Source organism: Lissotriton vulgaris, chromosome 2_1 (assembly GCF_964263255.1).
Source record: "Lissotriton vulgaris chromosome 2_1, aLisVul1.2, whole genome shotgun sequence".
In the NCBI taxonomy this organism is placed as follows: Eukaryota; Metazoa; Chordata; class Amphibia; order Caudata; family Salamandridae; genus Lissotriton; species Lissotriton vulgaris.
Window position 1 is genome coordinate 1,467,364,953 of NC_141687.1, and position 19,447 is coordinate 1,467,384,399.

Consider the following 19,447-nt stretch of genomic DNA (forward strand, 5'->3'; position numbering starts at 1 on the left):
GTGGAGGGGGGTATAGGAGGTGGTTCATGGGGAGGGCTAGTAGCCTTATCCTTTCTTTCTGTGAGGAAGGGGTTGAATCTAGTGCCTTCTCAAATATCAATTTCCTCCTTGGAGGTGGAGGAGAGAAGGTAAAGCAAGACTACTACAAGTTATCACTTGAATTTGAAATTTCTGCTGGCGAATGTCCATTTTTTCCAGTATGTGTTCGACAGGTGAAGTGGAAGCTGATGATGTTCGAGTCTTCCGGCTCTGAAGATTTCAATACCGAGGGTTTCAATTCAGAAGTGTGAGACTTAATCAGAGCGAGGGAGATGGGGTCTGCTGGCAGGTCTGTACCAAAGGTTGAGGTTGGTGCCGAAGCATGCTGTCGGTCCCAAGAAGTCAATTCCGAAGGCTTGGTCTTGGGTAGTAATCTTCGGGCCGAACCAAAGACTGAGGTGTCCAAAACAGTTTTTTGGATCAGTCCATAGCCAAAAGGCAGTGGTGGTCCAGTGACCTCTAATAGTGGGAGCACTGGAGCCGAAGAGTTTTCGGTCGGCTTGGATGGAGGAGCTGGGGCAGGGGTCACAGTACTCACGTGCTGGGCAGACAGGACTTCCTGCATCTCCAGGTCAACCTCAACATCGGAGGCCGAGCTGTCCTCGACCGAGAAGGCCTCTTTTCCTCAATGGTTGATTATTCTTGGGCGTGCTCTTTGCCAAACATGTCAGGAGTGTCATCTGTGGCCTTTTATGACATTTCGAGACAACAAGCCTTCCAGGCCTGTAGGGTTTTCTTTGACTGAAATGACAAACGCGTCAAGGACAATAAGGAACCGTAGAATCAAGCCGAGCAAAGTTGAAGCACAGAGCGAAGGCACACACGTCCAAACCAACGGTGCAGAGAAAACAATCTAACTATGGAGTGAATGACTATGTGCAATATCACAGAGGGAGGAGTCACTCAACCTCGTGACTTGAAAAACGTCTTCAAAGAAAAACAACGTTGAACCTAACATTAGATAGGAGTATGCAGAGCATGTGTATCTAAAGCCACACATGCCACCAAACAAAACGTCTACCCTTCGAGAATGTAAACCCAGGGATGGTGGGCTGCTGTTACTTGCAATTCATGTATTTATAGTCAATAGGGGAAGGCGGGGAGGATCCAAAGAATAACCTGCTTCATTAATATTCATGAGACAGGTGATTCTGAGACCCCTTGTGCCTGGTCATGTTGAAAAGCAATCTACTCATACACAGGTAGCTTCACAAAACTACAGACAGGTCGCATAAAGTCACAGAGCAATTTTCATTATTTACCACCTTTTAGTACACTGAATCCCAAGTTCATTAATGGAACATGCATTGGATAAAATATTATAAGACACTAGACAGGTATTGTCATGTGGTCAATCAGAACAAATTGAGAAAACATGTTTCTTACAAATAAAAGAATGAAAACATCTATGACTAGGCGAAGGTATATTGCATGACTGGCACAACGTTAAAGAAAAACAGGTGTGAGCTAGAAGAGAACATGGCTGCCATGTGTAGGAACTTCATAACGAATCTCAATGATATCTGTGTTAACAGCATACTACAAGAGACCCATGATGGAAGCAGCAGCTATTTTCACTCTAAGCAAAGAAAAAGAATGAAGGACCACCCTTCACAGAGGTTATCCTAAGAACTCCACGATGAGAGGTTACTTATGAGAGCATGGAGTAAATTGATGCAAAATCTATCTACCTAGAAAATCTAAGAGGCAAATGGAAGGTGTACAACCTTTATCAACAAATCTGAAATCTAGAGGGTCAAAAATTGCCAAAGCATACTAGAAACTGAAAACTCACACCACTCCCTCCTTCAAGAAGCCAACGAATACAGGGTAAACAATGTAAAATTCTTGGTTTTCTTCCATGACTAAACAAAACATTAGACCGAACTAAGCTGATGCACAGCTATGCTTAAGACTTACCAAACTAGACAAATCATCACATGAAGGTCAGACATGAATGTCTCACAATACCCTCAGACTGAACCCTCTAGAAACCGAATTTCTCAAAATGTAATCCGACTCTACACTCCAGATCAAGCTGGGTGGATGGAACAAACTTAGTAGACTGCAAGTCAGTAATTGTTTGGACTGCCACATCCGCAGCCTTTATCCAAGACAAAATATTTTGGCGGATGGGATATCCGTCCCCATTATGACGGAGTAACCCGTCTGCCAAGATCTAAATCAGGCTCTAACTGCTAGAGACTCCTGATGTGTTTCTCTATTTTATCTTTCCTAAAATCGTGTTCCTGTTTACTACTGTCCGTCTCATACTGCCGTTGAGAAATAAAAGGAGGACCCCGCATCAGCTGATTGGGGACTGGGGGGGATAGTATCTCTTAAACAGACTTGGGCGTCCCCTCAAAAAAGAAACCACACAGGTTGAGTATTTTACCCAAGAACTAGCATGCCGTTATTTCGGCGGGAAAGGTAAAGTTACAAGGTTCAAGATAATAATCTCTAAAAGCACACTTCAATCAGGGAGACAAAGTCTATGGATCAACAATGTTCTATTTCTGCAGTGACCAAGTTTTCAGTGAATTATGTATATAGGAGAGTATTTCTTAAACACATTTTGACCATAAATATTTTAACTTCAAACCTAAGCATTAGTTTTTACCACAATGAATTACATAGAAAACACAGTTTATAGTGGTTCAAAGAGATATTCAAAAGATATTTTCCACACCAAAAATTTCATTAAAACTCTGTTATGCATTTATTATATATTCACAATACAATATACAAAATTTTTAAAAAAAACATCATTATACATTTCATAAAAAGATTTTTAAAAACAAGAATCACAAGTCGACGCGGCGTTTCGGTATTCTGTATTTGAACCTTCTTCAGGACTGATTCTTTAAATTAGATAGGGCAAGGCGCCCACTGGACACAGTTTAATTGAATTCTGCACCATGTAGTCATCGGAATATGATAATCTCCGGAAAAATTCTCAATTTTTGATCCCACTGGTGTTTGGGTTAAATTAGCTTTGTCTTAGACTGCCAGGGGGAGCCACCGTCTTCCTATATATGGGTATCTTCAATGGCCCATTCAAAATTGGGTGACTGGCGCAATAAAAACTGCATTCGAGACGGCCCATACCAGATCAGTGGAGGGACGTGTGGACTGACTGCCAGAGACCAGGAGCAGGGAGGCCGTATCTGTCAATTAAGAAAGAAATTGGAGTTGAACAAGAAGGAACTTGGTAGCAACTCATCCTGAATATTGCGCCAGTCACCCAATTTTGAATGGGCCATTGAAGATACCCATATATAGGAAGACGGTGGCTCCCCCTGGCAGTCTAAGACAAAGCTAATTTAACCCAAACACCAGTGGGATCAAAAATTGAGAATTTTTCCAGAGATTATCATATTCCGATGACTACGTCTCATACTGCCCCCTCTTCATTGGGGAGTCTGATGGCACCATACAGAGCTACAAATAAATAAATACATGTTTTTATGTTGATACAATCTGATTTTCACATGGCAGAGGTGCATTCAATGTATGTGTAGCATGTTTTAGAGGCAAACAGTGATTTGTAAGTACTTGTGTCACACATAGATCTAGAAGGGTGTTGGTCCATTTTCAGAAGTGATATGTTTGTGTACGTTTCTGAAACCTGCAGATGTGCATTTGAACAGCATGGACTAGTGGTGTGCTAAGCGATTGATACTGTAAACTTAAAACAGAATTCACCTATAGATTTCAAGGTTGTGTGGATTTCCTTCATCACATTATTGTAAAGCTCTTCCTGCCATTGCTGTAAAAGCTTCCATTCCTCTTCAGAGAAGCAAGCAGCAACATCCCAAAATGTAAGAGGTCCCTGAAAAACAAAATGTTACAACAACTGATCAACTTCACAAAATGCATTGTGATACGGAGATACAAATCTCATACTTAACACCATAGAGCAGAACAGGCATGCCCCTCTAAAAGTACGTAGTTGCCTCATGATGAAAATGCATTCAGTACCAAAAACTTACTATCAGTACAATCTAAACATATGCATGCGTCTGAATATATGAATATAGTGAACATTGCTTCATACTTAGAGCTGCTCGCTGTGGCAATACTACCAGTTTAGAAAAAATGCATAGCCAGTCCCATGCAGTTCTTCAAATTACTGCCCTTTCGACAAAATGTATTTTTCTAAATTCATGTGCGTGTCTGGTCTTCAAAAGGCTTAAAGGGTCAGGGTTTGGCTGGAAGCAAGGTCTTCCGTAAATTGGCAGAACTCCTTATTCATCAAGCCTATGGATAACTTCCCCATTTAGAGGTTTAGCCTCAGATAGCAGTTGATCAATTTTTTTTTGGGGGGGGGGGGCATCTGCCATCAGTTCGCCACCGCTGAGTTATCCAGTGACTCACCCAAAATAGGCAGGGCTGCTGATGTTCCCTGTCCAGGTCTGCCATGTGAATTAAGGAGGACACAAGCAGAGAAAATCGACAAAGCCTCTCTGCTCACAAATGCCATTTGTTCTGAGATACTCCACTACTTGAAGGGGCTCTTTCGAAGAAACATGAAAAACACAAGCTCTGGCAAAGCCAATAGGTCATTTTATTCAAAGGCGTACCCAACATTTTGGCAACTGTTGTTCCATATCATCAAAATGAAACAAGCATTGACAAAGCCTCTACATTGTGCCTATGGACCCTACTGACTTTGGCATTGTTCTTCAGCGATGCCGTACATCATCCCCAATGCTGTGCAGTATAGCTAAAGAACCACAACAAAAGCCTTTGAGGCGGACACCACGTAATTTTTTAGGCATGCAACCACACGAGTGCACCTAAACAATAACGCTGCACTTTGTTTTTCTTTTTTAATTATTGATCTGAGTTGGATCGGTAAATTAAAAACAAATAAAGCATTTGCAATGCAATAGGTCTCACATTTGTGAGAGTTTAAGCTATTGGCATTGTGAAAGCAAATGCCATGGATCTGTTTTGAAAAACAACACATAAATAAAAGGCATCGTCATGTTCAATGCCATTAGGTCAGACTCTCGCAAATGCATTGCAAATGCTTGTTATTTCCTTGGAAACGCTTGGTCCTAGGGGAGAAGACCAAAGGCATCTGCTGCGCAGGTTAAGGTGCTTTAGGAGCACCAAACCCTTGTGAAATGGGAGTTCACTGTTTTGGCGTTTTTGACATCACTGTTACTGGGCGGTTACTCAAAGGGAGCAAAATATCGAGCCTCTGCTTTTCCTTGCTCCCTACTTGGGATCCGAAAGGTGCAATGGCAACTGAGACTGAAGAAAGGGGGCTGGGTCTGGGGCTGTTGTGGCACCAATGCACTTACAGCTCTGGGGCGCAGTGCATGAACAGCTAATGCAAGAGTCAAAGCAGCAAGAAGGCACAAGTCTGGAGAGGCACAGGCAGCAAGGGTGGGTGGTAAAGAAGAAGCCACCCTTGCGAGCGAGGGAAACAGGTGTCATCTGTCAAATGATAATGGAGCGTGACCACGTCTCCAAAATAGTAACAAAGTTCAAATCCAGGGAGAATGCGACATACCGTAGATACCAAAATCATAATACAAACATTTTTTTTATTAGGAATACTGTACATACAAATTATTTCATTTATCAAGGGATGCATCACAAAGCAAATAAGGCAAACATACAAAAAACAAATGTATTATGTGCTGCAAACATTCAAAAATACAAAATAATTTTTAAATATTTTTAGGCCATTTTCGAGTCAAAACATATATTCTCAAATTTTATAAGTGAAAATTATCAGAGGTCTCAACGATAACAAGCATTTACAATGCAACGGTTTCACCTTTGCAAAAGTTAGAGATATTGGCACTGTAAATGACAACATTTTTATTTATGTGTTGGTTTTGAAAACAGATAAATAAATGGCATTGTCATTTACAATGCCAATAGCTTAATCTCTCGCAAATGCCACAAACACACACCCACAGAGAGCCCCTCCACACACACACCCACACAGAGCCCCCACAGATCCACCCCACACACCCATACAGAGCCGCCCACACACTGTGAGCCCCTCCCCCACACCCACACAGAACCCCCCCACACACTGCGAGCCCCTCCCACACACCCACACAGAGCCCCCCCACACACCCACACAGAGCCCCACCCCCACACAAACCCACACAGAGCCCACCCACACACTGCGAGCCCCCCCACACAGAGCCCTCCCACACACTGCCAACCCCCCCCCCTCTCCCAAGTAAATGTCCGCTCTCAGACCTATCATATGAAAGAACAGAAGTGAAGGTTTAATTCGCCCCTGTAATTACCGGCATAATTATAGCCGTGCGAGGCTGCGGGGCGGCAGGCGGTGCAGGTTCGGGCTGTTCCCGAGCCAAAAACTGAAGGCTGGTCCCAGAATCCAGATACACAGTGGGAGGAGCACCATGAGCAACAGGCTTCAAGGTGCTAAAGCATAGCGCTTTTTCTCCGGTTCACCGCGGGATGGACCGGTCTTAGCCGTCTGTGCTGTTGAGCCATCCGAGAGCGGAAGAGCTACAGAAGTTCTATTTGGCCAGAGCGGGGACTTCAAGGCGCTGCAGCAAGCGCCTTGTGTTCTGTAGGCAGGCAGTGTCTGCTACAAAGTGCTGCAGCGGCCTGCATTTATTCACAGGGCCTCAGGAGGAGTGGAAGAGCTGGAGCGGCCTACCTTCATTGTGTGGCAGCAGCTTCAATGAGATGCGGCGTCCTGAAGCGCTCTAGGCAGCAGGGGGTTCAATGAGCTATGGGGCCTGAGTTTAGAAGGTGGCAACGGGTGTCAATGAGCAGTACAGGGTTCAAGGAGCTGCTGCAGCCGGTGCTCACTAGGCCGCTGGGGCCTTCAAAGACAGCAGATGGCCTGTGTGCTCTAAGCTACTCGTTGTCCAGCAGCGCTATGTTCTCTAGGCATTCTGGCTTCAAGGAGCTGCAGCATCATGTACGCTTTGGGCCGCCTTTGCTTCCTTTGCAGCGCTGCTTTAAAGTGTCACAGAGGCCTGTGCTGTTTCTGGCCTAAGGGCTATAAGGGGGTTCAGACCAAAAATTATCTAGGCAGGCAGGGCTACAATGAGCCGTTATCGTGTGTGCCCTCCTGGTAGACTTCAAGGAGCTGCATGGCCTGCGCTGTCCGGCCGGGGCGGACGATTTCTAGACGGTAAAGCACTTTAGACAGCAAGGGCTTCAATGAGCTGTAGTGGTTTGTGCTCTCCTGGTCGCAAGGGCTTCAGGGGGCTTCAGCGACCTGTGCTGCCCGGCGGCGGCAGGTGATTTGATTTCTAAGCAGTAATGGATTCAATGAGTAGCAGCTGCCTGTGTTCTCTGTCTGGCTTCAAGGCGCTGTACTGTCTGTGCCCTGGGTCAGCAAAGGCATGAACGAGCTGAACGGCCTGTGCACGATCTTCGAGGAGCCTCAGTGGCCTGGGCTATTTCTGCAGCACCGGCTTGAAGGAGCTGCGTGGTATTCGCCCACTGGGAAGAAAGCGCTTCAAGGAGCTTTAGTAACAATTTTTCTGAACTTTCTGCAAAATCTAAACATAAGAAACCCAAACCTCAGGAAGACATGCTCTGACAGTAGGCAGTTTCCAGGAAAATCTCTTCGGAATCTCCCAGGGATATAATGCAAGCATTGGTAACACGTGGCATGAGGAGAAAAAAGGCAACTGACTCAGGACCACACAAGTGCGTGGATTCTCTGCATTTAATACCTTCCAAGGAGGCCGTAAGGCATGTGATAAGCTCCGCTATCATCTCTTACTGTTGTCTTTGCAGCGTTCTGCTTTCAGGTAGCTTTGGGGATTAGAAAACTACTTTTGGAAGAGAACATTAGGCTATTAAGGTTAGAAGCAATTTCTTGAAAAGTGGGGCTGAGGACTCCCTGGCACTCCGTGTCTATACACGCTATCAGTGGCACATTCACTACGAAATTATGATTTTCAAAATATATAGAGTCCTTTTCATAATAAATTAAAATACATCTGGTCAAAGAATTGCATACACAAATGGCACAGGAGAGTTCTGACTCCGCTGCACAGTGAGCCTTTTGACCACCACACTCAATTTTTATTTCTATCCAAAAATATGCTAGACGACATAATAGTTTATAAAAAACAATGCTTTATTAATGCCACTCTTGAAATAATGATCCTACATGCAGTCCAATTTTATTTAAATGAATTATCCCAATATAAACATTGATTTCTGTGACAAAGGCCGCCGGCCGCTGTCCTGCTGCATTTTAAACCCAGATAAGGCAGCGTTTGATGTGAAGGTGCTCTGGTTGGGGTTGGGATAGGGCGGGTGAAAAAGGGCCACGGACAGTGTGCGGGCGGGAGGGAGAGGGCCACGGACAGTGTGCGGGCGGGAGGGAGAGGGCCACGGACAGTGTGCGGGCGGGAGGGGGCCACGGACAGAGTGCGGTCGGGAGGGAGAGGGCCACGGACAGTGTGCGGGCGGGAGGGGGCCACGGACAGTGTGCGGGCGGGAGGGGGCCACGGACAGTGTGCGGACGAGAGGAGTGTTTGATGTGAAGGTGCTCTGGCTGGGGTTGGGATAGGGCGGGTGAAAAAGGGCCATGGACAGTGTGCGGGCGGGAGGGAGACGGCCACGGACAGTGTGCGGGCGGGAGGGAGAGGGCCACGGACAACGGGCGAGAGGAGCGTTTGATGTGAAGGTGCTCTGGCTGGGGTTGGGATAGGGCGGGTGAAAAAGGGCCACGGACAGTGTGCGGGCGGGAGGGAGAGGGCCACGGACAGTGTGCGGGCGGGAGGGGGCCACGGACAGTGTGCGGGCGGGAGGGAGAGGGCCACGGACAGTGTGCGGGCGAGAGGAGCGTTTGATGTGAAGGTGCTCTGGCTGGGGTTGGGATAGGGCGGGTGAAAAAGGGCCATGGACAGTGTGCGGGCGGGAGGGAGAGGGCCACGGACAACGGGCGAGAGGAGCGTTTGATGTGAAGGTGCTCTGGCTGGGGTTGGGGTAGGGCGGGTGGGAGGGTGAAAAAGGGCCACGGACAGTGGGCGGGCGGGCCACAGACAGTGGGCGGGAGGGAGAGGGCGGGCCACGGACAACGGGCGAGAGGAGCGTTCGGATGTGAAGGTGCTCTGGCTGGTGGGAGGGTGAAAAAGGGCCACGGACAGCCTCATCGATTCATAGTCGCAGTCACAGGAGTGCCGTACCAAGCGGAACACGACGGCTAGTAAATGAGAACTCTGGGTGCCTTGAACAGCGATTTAGGAAACCGGACCTGAGACTGGAGAGGCTGGGGGTGGCCGGGAGCAACTGTGAGTACGGCTTCTTCGCTATTCGCCCCTAACTCCAGCCCAAGTCTGAGCCATTACTCTTTTGCCAGCAATATCTTGCACCAAGCCTCCCACCTCCCGCCTCCTGCTTCCCTCTCGGGGATGCTCTGCTTCGCTACGGTACCCTCTACACCTCTGTACCCGGTGCTTTCTACACCCCCGAAAACCAATACTAACCTCAGCCACGGATATACAAGTCAGGTCCCGGGCCGGCAGCCACTCGAAGCCCGGCCCGGGGAATGACGTCACGGGGGTGTCCGGGCCGGCAGCCAATCACAGCGCGGCCCGGGGAATGACGTCACGGGGGTGTCCCGGGCCGCAGCTAATCACAGCGCGGCCCGGGACAAAGGGGCGGGACTTTAAAAAGCCTGAGAAACGCCCCCGAATCGCGTTTTCCCGAGAAAGTGTGATTGACAGCCTCTGTCTCCCAATGGCTAGTCTCCATTTATGGAGCTAGCCAATTGGAAACAGAGGCGGTCTGAACATCCCTACTGAAAACAAAAGTTTTCAAACTGGGAGGGGCACTTTGTGCCCCTCGCCAGGTCGAAACCTAAAAACGGACCTCAGACACATGCACAAATACTCTCATCTGTCTTGCTAAACACACACTCAAACTCACGTACGGCAATGACACAATAAATATAAACAGTCAAATGCAAATGGCAAGGGTTGGTGGGGCTGTAGTGCGGGAGGGATATTTAGCAAAAGAAAAGGTGTATGAAGATGGGACATTGTGGCACTAGTATCTGCCTGCACCACAGATATACAGAAGTGCTGTCCGGGACCAAGGGTGAGGAGATGTGGCCTAAGGCATTAACGGGGGAACCGAGTTCGAGTTTTGGCGTGGGCCCAGCATGCTATGATTCTGGGCAAATCACCTAACCCCCCATTACCTAAAATATGTATTGGGCCTTCTGTAATACAATTTAGAGTTTGTGTAAAGCACTTCAATGCGCTACATGAAACTGAAAATAAAATCAAATGAGTGGGTGGGTGTTGCAGTTCAGGGTGGAGGGATTATCTATTGTAATAAACGAAGGACACAGCCGAAACTGAGCCTGTACACAGGAAATTGGAGGTGGTGCCCACATGAAACAGAGAACTTCAGCAGGGGTGCCCTGGTTGTAAGAGTTTTGACTGTAGTGGGCCGATAAGACATTTACGGTAGGAACCAAAGCATGCGAGAGATCGTAATTCTGGAAATAGGGGTCTGAGGCATGGTACAGCAGCAATCACTGCTTTAGGGCAGGGGAAGAAAATATTTAAAGCAGGACCATGAAGGGAAACTCGAGTGTGGGAGGCCTGCACAGGGAGCCTGCATCGGCTATGCACTGGCATCCACTGTGTCAGCAGTGGTGTGCAAGAAAATATTAGCTTGGAGGCACGGCACGGTGGCCTTGGTGTCCGTGCAGCCGGATGTTGCTGATGTAGTGCACTGGCAGTAAGGGGCGTAAAGGGTGGAAATGCAGCAGGCCACGTCGCACGCAGGGCGCTATAGAGGGGACAGCATTCTAGTGTTGCTCTCCTGCTGCAAGGGTAGAAGAACTCATCGGGCCACCATAGAGAGAAAGGTGGGTTACTCCTCAGTTTACAGCCTCTGGGTGTCTGGAGGGGAGGGGTGGACCAGGAGGGATCATAAGGGACCAACTCCCAGGGGAGTGCCTCTTTGACGGTTAGCATTCACCACCCACCCTCCCAGCATTTCATAAGAAATAGATGAGACTATGGAGAGGTTTACATAATTGTGTATACATGCAATTGTACACTAAATACTTTCTATTACAGACATGCATGTATCGTCGCAAGGCGGAGTTACAGGGCAAACTAAAGCTAAGAACTAGAATGCCTTCAGATGGTGGATCTTGGAGCCAAAGAGCAATTGCCTCAGATCACTGGGAGTCATTACGGCGGTGGCCTAGGATGACGTGACAGCGCTCCTTAATCCCTCAAGGGACAGTTGAAATAATGAGCACCTGTGAAGACAGGCCGGGGTCTCGCTCTGACTGGTCAGGAGCATGACGCAAAGTAAAGAGTAGGGTGGCAACCTACTGTAATGAACAAGCTGTAAAGAATCTAACAAAGTTGGTCCAGAAAACACCAACAGGACAGCTCTAGCTTTCTCAGGATGGGTGTCGGCCATTCAAGGAACTCATCGTCGACACCTGGATCGCCCGTAAGCTAACCCAACCTGTGTAATAAATAAAGGTGCAACATAGTTTATCCACAAAAAGTGTCCCTGTCATTTATTATGATGCACACACTTTATTGTTGTAATTTCAGGGGCCCTCACATTTTCAAAGGGCTAGGGGTAGCAACACTATGGTTGAAGCAGGCAATAGAAACAGAGCCTGGATGCAGCAGACACTGGCCCTCTGGCCCGGAAGCAGTCAATACATCTGCAGAAAGCGGAATACGGAGGGAACTCCCATTTCGTCATCCGTAGCATACCCCTGTAAACAGGGCCGGCGCTAGGCATGGGCAGTATGGGCAGCCGCCCAGGGCCTCGCGCTCAGGTGAGAGGCAGGGGGCCCCCCTGCTCCACCAGGGCCCCCTCCCCACACATTACAATACACATCAGAGATGTCTGGTGTCCGACCGCGGTGGCATTCCTGGGGGTGCAGGGGTGGGGGGGGAGGGACAAACAGAGTGGGGAAGTTACAGAGGCAGGGCCATCAATTAGGGCTCAGAGTGTCAGGGGCGCAACACCTCTCTTAAGTACCAGCCATTACCTGTCTGCATTTTGTTGCTAGGTGACAGATGGCCCCTTTGTTTCCAGGACCAGCCTGACACAGGTTAGGAGCAGTGGGTGAGGGGAGGAGGGAGCAGCCAGAGAAGCTGGGGCAGTGTTTTAAGAAAGGCCTTGTTACTGCTTCAGGCCCAGGGGAGGGGCCCCCTTTCCCTGGGCCTTGAAGCACTAGAGCAAGCTGCAAAGTCCAGGTGTGGGGCCCCCTTTCCCTGGGCCTCTAAGCACTATATAAATCTGCAAGGTCAGGGTGTGGGGGCCCCCTTCCCAGCGCCTTGTAGCCACTACTCCCTCTTTCTTTTCCTTTCCTTTATTTGTTCCCCTGTGAAATTAATCCAAAAAAGAAAAACTTTTTTGCTGGAAAGGTCATCTTTTTTGTGACATTTCTCACTTCCAAAGTGCAGCCTTGGGAAAGAGAGAAATAAAAAATTCAAACTGTAAAAAATAACTAAAGCAAGACAGAGTGGGTCGAAAAGGGGCCAGATTGATTTTATTCACACCTAAATCGCATTAGTGCCACTACACCGAGTTTACCAGTGAAGTGCTACTTTTGTTTTCTTGTCTTTCTCTAAACAGCATTGTTTTCCCCAGGTGGGGATGTGCACCATTTCTGGATGTACTGCAATACCTCCTTGATGGGCGGACTGGAAAATAAAGTGCATACCACTGCTCTGTATTCACAAATGTGGTCTTTTTAAACCATATTGCTTTTGTTTTGTAAGGATATATTCAATGGGCATTGAAGCAGGTCCGTTTCGGCCCTGTAGTCATGGCCTTAACTTTTCATGCAAAAGCACTCATTCATTTCTGAATAAGTGCTAAAGCGTTAAGGTAACCATGTTGTTCCTGCTTATATTTCACATGCTTTAATTAATCTTACATTCCTTATGAGTGTTTGCTTTTTCCAGAATGATGTCACTTTTTTTTTTAGGCAGCATATTGCTCTTGTCTAGTGCGTAATTTGAAATGAGTCGCCTCTAGGTGTTAGTAGCGGGGCACAATTGGGTTGTAGTTGAAGGCAGTGCGAGTTTCTCTCAGTGGGGTAATATGGTTTTTAGTGGAGAGAGGATGTGGCACTATGGTCAGAGCTGCCGAATTTGGAACTGGAGAGACAGGTTCAGCCTTCATGACCAGTCCACCAGACCAATCTCCCTGAGGGAGCAAATTTCCATGCTAGACCTTGGAAGGACCCGGACGACCTTAGAAGCCCTGGTGTCTTAGCACCAGCAGGTGAACCCTAGCAGTGGCAAGTGTGGGTTAACCTTGAAGGCCTGTCTACCACAATCCCTATTGAAGCCCACCGCAAGTCTTTTGGGCAGGCCTACGAAGAAGCACACCCTAGAGCAACAGTGACTCTGTCATTGACGTCACAGGACCCTTGAGCAGGGAGGCTCTAGGGCGGTGCAAACGGTGAGATCGCATTGAGCGCTGACTTTGGGTCATGTTTGCGAATATATTATGTTTCTAAAAGCACTTGCTGCCTCCTTCCTGGTCTCCAGGAATTTTCGAAAACAACAAAAATGTCATGAAACTCCGGTGATCAATAATATACATCTTTGTGAGACCTGCACCTAGCTTTCCATTCTAATGAGACGAATGTAATCCATTTAACAGTTTTAAACTATATGGACTTATTTCATTTGTATATTTATCTTTTTGTCCATGTTACTGATATCCATGTTAGGTCTCTTCAGGGATGCCAAATAAGATCATTAGTCCTGCGATGTCACTTTCTATGATGTCACTTCTTGTGATGTTACCAAGGGCGGCTCCTTCACTAGGGCGGAGGAGCGACGCCCCACTACTTTCTCGCAAAAGCAGAAACACAAAATGCTAAAACGTCCATTTTATGTTTCTGCTTCTAGCACTGCGAGAAAGCAGAAGAGTTTCGTTGGGGGCGGGCGGGTCTGTTTTAGGGCAGGAGAGGATTGCCTTGCCAACTGCTAAGGGCGCTGACTGTTCGACCAATCCAGTCATGTGCACTCTGGCCTCTCTATGTAGGCTGCAATGCAGCCTACATGGGGAAAATGGCCTCCCCATAGGCGCCTGGCTGGTCGGCCTCCTGATCAATTACAACGCTGCCATTGCAGCATCATGATTGGCTTAGGGGAGGGGAGGGAGGCTGCCTGCTTCCTGTTCTCCACCCCCCCCTTCCGAACTCCTGCGAGATCCTCCACCCGCGAGTCATGCCGGCTGCGACTGGAAAATATATGCAAATTAGAGGGGCCTCACATCTTCTCTTTCGCCCGGGGCCCCAGGAGTTCTAGGACCGGCCCTGCCTGTAAACACCTAATGATTGCATAAGGAACAGCTGTAAAGTACCAGCAGCAATGCCGTGGAGGGGGTACGGTACAGGAATCAGCATTGCATAAGCAGTAGAACACATGAAAGGGAGGGGGGGAGACAGTGCACTAGGATTTTTGTGCCCGGATACACTGAGCTGTATCTTCAGGGAGGGTGGGCAGAGAAGTGTCAGTGCATGTTTAAAATGCTTATGGAATCAACCAGGCAGGGAACGTTAGATGTGGCCCGCATCAGGGTGAAGGAAAAGATATATGGGGTAAGGGCAGTAGTCGAAGTGGGGAAAAAAAGGAGGGGAACTGTGGGGGGAGATTCAGAGGGCAGAAATAACCCGAGGACTGGATCAGTGGGCAGAGTCAGAGGTGTGGACAGAATGCACAAAACATCCCAATTTTTAGTATTTGTTAGGCATTTCACAAACCAGTTACAGCTTATGGTATTTAAGTCAACCAATGGATACAGATGATTATATGAGCTATTGACATTAAAATACACATTCACAAAGCCGGATATGTTTCCACTAACAGAATATCCCAAATATACCAAATACGATTAACAGTGGAAGCACAAGCCATTTGCCTCAGAGACATGGAGTTTCTGTCATCACTTCCCCCTTTTTCCACACGAGCAGTTCAAACTCGAACGGCAAAATATCCAAGTTTGCAAATGTTTTCAATATAATTATGGCTCTGCTATATTTGCCACATAATACAGCATCTGACGCATAATCTGACATTTTTAACCAATAAATTGTTTGTAGCTCAAACGGATCAAAAGTTACTAAAAAAATTAGACTAGTGTTGCTGCGAAGTGGACAGCCCTTTCTAAAGGTTGACTGATCACTTTTCTCACTGCTGCATTTGTATTTTACACTGGTACCAATAAGGCAAAATCTTTCCAGACTGTTAGCATGTGTAAAAATGTCAAAATAATACAGTGTCACAAAATATACTGCTTTACGCTGCAGCCTTTTTGTTTGCTTTCGACAAGTCTTTCTTTCTTTAGTTCGTTATTTATTTTTCATATTTTGAACCTTTATTTCCTGAGGCCCCACTTTGGAATAGAAAAATGTTAGAAAAAGAAATTTCCAGAAAAAGTGTTTTTTCTTTTTGGGATCCATTTCACGTGGGAACAAATAAACGAAAAGAGGAAAGAAAGGTGAGAACCGTTTCTTGAAGTCACGGTTTTCAGTAAGTGAGGAGGAGCTAGACAGAAAGAGAGGGCATCGGAGGAAGAAAGGAGGGGGAGGGGGTAGCTGCCAGCAGCAGAGCAGAATTGGACACTGTCATTGTCTTTGCTGGGCAAGAAGAAAAGTACTTTTCCTTCACTTCCCACCCGCCCGTCCCGAACAGCCACGAACCCGGAGCCTTATCTGTAGGCCTTGGCTATTTCTGCTGTTCTGGGGCGCATGTTCAAAATATAAAAGTAGGGGAACAGAATCTATTGATTAAAAGAAGTAGGGGCACGCCGTGCCCTGCCATTCCCACCCACTTCGACCACTGGGTAAGGTAATGACAAAACAGAGAGCAGATCTGGGTTTAATACCAGCCCAAAGTTTACAAACTCTATTCTTTTCGCTTAGGTTAAACAGTTTGGAGTTCTTCAAACTGAACACAGAGCGCCATATAAACACCTGACTCAAATTTTAAGTCTTAAAAATAGGTGTGATTATTATAATATGTATTTTGTATGGCCGATTCTACCATGAACTGAAACGGACTGCACATCATTATGCTGCGGAAATACACATAAGTGGAGACTGGAAAGGTAGGAAGGAGGGTGTGCCACTTGAGAACCAAACTGTTTTCTTTATATGTACATTTCTTTAGACCTGGCGCCATTAAAGTAAAATCGAGGATTGCCACAAGTTCCGAAATGCACCACTTTGACAGTCAAAATTACACCATATGTCGGTGAAAGAGTCTATATTTGAAAGAAGATAATCCAAATAAAAGAGCGCTGAGTCCAAAATTTGCAAGCAAGTGTTCAGGATTCTTTTAATTTTCAGATCGAAATGCCAGCCAACGCGTTTCGTTCCTTCAAGGGGAACTTCTTCAGGGCTGTGAATCGTGAATAAACATACAAAAACCACGTGTAAGTACCTACAACAAACCAATATTGTGCTTAATACATAAATAAACAATCCAAATTAGCTTTACCAGAGGCAAACTAAGATTAAAAACAAGCTAACATTAAAATTGCAGCAAGAAGTGGAAGAATTGTATTCGTGGGGGGGGAAGGAAGGAGTTATCCTATCCTATTTAAATAGGATAGGATAGCATTTCGGAACTTGTTGCAAATCTCGTGTTTACCCAAAGCTGCTGGGTTATACTCTCTGGACAGGGAGTATTCTGAATATTGCACACGATTTTGAAAAACAATTTAAATGCAAATATTGGAAATAGTTGGATTGGTGCTTGTAGGGTTTTAAAAGTGGTCCACTGTCCACATTGTGTTTTTGAAAAAGTAAAATCGAGGAATTGGGCGCCTTACAAAAAGTAGTCCCCAAAGATGCACAAAAAAGACCTACAGTGTAAGGAAACTAGTTGGCCAGTGCTCTTGAATTAAAAACGGAAGTGATGTATGGGGAGCACCGGCCAACAAGTAGCCTGGAATCAAGAGTATGGAGTACTGAACCAATGGCAGGCAGCAGGTGTAAGTATTTACACTCCAAAGAGTGATTACTGCAGGTCATTCAGACAGCGCATGTGCACAGATGATCGACCTAAAAATAAAAAACAGAACACAAGCAAATGTTGTTGTTTTTTAAGTGTGTGTGAAAAGCAATATGGGAGGGTGGAATCAACAAAAGGGGTGGGAGAGTGGAAACAATACAGGTACTTGGGGTGGGGGGGTGAAGCACATGGGTGAGAGAATGCACTGCAAGAAGAGAAGCCCACAAGGGTAAAGCATCTCAAAGGGGATATGGTAGAAGCTTACGGGTAAGACAGAGCAACATGGAGTAGGGAGTGGGGAAAATAAGCACACTAAGGAGATGACTGGAAAACACATGCACTCTTGTGGAGTGTTTAAGACAAAAGAAAACAAGCATTGGCATAGCCAATAGGTCTCGCCTTCGGGACCTTGTAAGTATTTAGCCATGCCGCACATTATCCTGGGTGCTTAACATTTTACTGTTTTTTTTTGTTGTTTTTTTTTTAAAACCTTTATTTTAGTATTCAGTAGAAATACAAGCATGGGCCTACAACCGCTGGGGCCGGCCGCTAGATAAATTAAAATTCGTTGATATCACAATACGACACAGCTCATCAGCCGACAACCCAAAGGTCCGGCAGCGATTTAGAGTAAAACTTGTATTGGAATGCATAGTTGGATTTCAGGATAAGACAGAGGTTTCATTTTATATTATATAAGAGAGGATCAGGTGCCATACAATCAAACAGGAGAATGCGGGGGGCAGGGTGAGAAACAGGATATACATGTAATGACCACTATAATGGAGATTTGGCGCCAGAGCATATAGGTCGGTACAAAAGAACACACAGTATACATTTCCATGTTGCGCCAATACTCGAGGCCTGCCCGCCCATAAATCAGGATATCATAAAAGCAAAAGCACGAAGTACAAGCATACGATAAGAATCCGAATGATTCGTAGCTATACTGACCCTACGAGAAAGAAAGAGAAAGAAGAAAGGCCATAGAACAGGGGTCTCCAAACCGGTCCTGGAGGGCCGGATCCATGCCAGATTTTTAAAATAACTACATGTATCTCAATGGGGATATCCAAAAAATCTGACATGGATCCGGCCCTCCAGGACCGGTTTGGAGACCCCTGCCATAGAAAATAAAAAAGGCAAAAAAAAAAACAAAAACAACTCCAGCCCCCAACCCTGCACCCCTGCAAATGGCTACAGCCTAACCCCACTAGCAGCGTGCCTGTCGCCCCTAACAACTAAAACCCCAAAGGGGAGGAAAAAGAAGAACGGAGGAGGGCATATCCATGTGGGCTCCCAGCCCCTTTAGACCCCCGCCTGAAACAGCCACCCCCTATCACTAAAAGACAAACTTATGACAGCAATGTAGAGAAATTAGAGGGTACCGTGAGACACCGCCCAGCCTCTTAGAGCAAACAGTTGCAGGTCCAACACTCGTAAAAGCCATGCCAACCCATCCCGATCCAGCCGATCTCAACCTTGGCCCTTCCGAACGAAAACACGAACCCCTTCCAGCGAGACCCAAAGGCACACAAAGAAGCAATAAAGAAGAAAAGAGTCCGCAGAAATCAGCCCATGGCTACCAGCAGGCAGTGAGCCCTCAGGAACTGTAGATGCAGACGAACTCTCCCTCCGAGATGAACAGTCCCAATGTGTCTTGAACAGGAGTCGTAGCGTCACCAGGAAAGGAGAAGATGACCACAAAATGGATGAAAAGTCACAGACAAAAGTCTCCGGGAGGGGAACGCCTGACGATATCTCCAAAGCCGGTAGTGGTGGAAAGTTCAGCAATACCATGCCATCCTCTGAAACACCGTCCACCTGGGCACCATCCGATGGTTCCAGTACTCGTTTCTTCACGGGGTTCTCGCACGGAGTCAAAATGGCCGCGTTTTGAATGGGTGCAGAATCCCGTTTCAACAATAAGGCTGGGCCCGGTTCCACCAGGAGCATTTCAGATAGGCGCGTGTCCAATTTGCTCAACAAAGTATCCACATGTGAGCGGAATGCCCAAAGTTCTGCCAGTATTAACCTCAGCGATGGCTCATGCACCGTTCGATCCATATTCTCGTGCTCGATATCAATCACTATCACCTCCCCGGGTGAATCCGGCATCCTCGGGGGGGACAGACAGGATCTCGAACGTGCAAATGCGAAGGGTGACCAGTCTTTGTTCGCAACCACGGTCAAACCAGTTAAGGGCGCAGGCCGGTGACCCCGAACCACCGAACCCCGGCGGGCGGAAACCGGGTCCGCGGGATGGTGGCCCCCGCCCACAGCACGCAGACTCACTCCTCCGTCGATACTGAGCAATGAAAATGATCGCCACCAAATCCGGGCTGGAACAAAGCCTCCAAGCCGGTCGACCGGGCCCAGCCTGAGTATCCTGGCCGAAGTTGTTG

At 47.0% G+C, this 19,447-nt stretch overlaps 1 protein-coding gene across 2 annotated transcripts in view; it reads right to left on the minus strand.

Moving 5' to 3' along the window:
- Window positions 1-19,447, minus strand: part of LOC147732762 (uncharacterized) — a 485,555-nt gene that overhangs the window by 369,486 nt on the left and 96,622 nt on the right. For both annotated transcript variants that reach the window (XM_086957326.1, XM_086957327.1), the window contains exon 2: window positions 3,745-3,871. In XM_086957326.1, coding sequence (XP_086813452.1) covers window positions 3,745-3,871 — 127 coding nt within the window. The remainder of the gene's footprint in view (window positions 1-3,744; window positions 3,872-19,447) is intronic.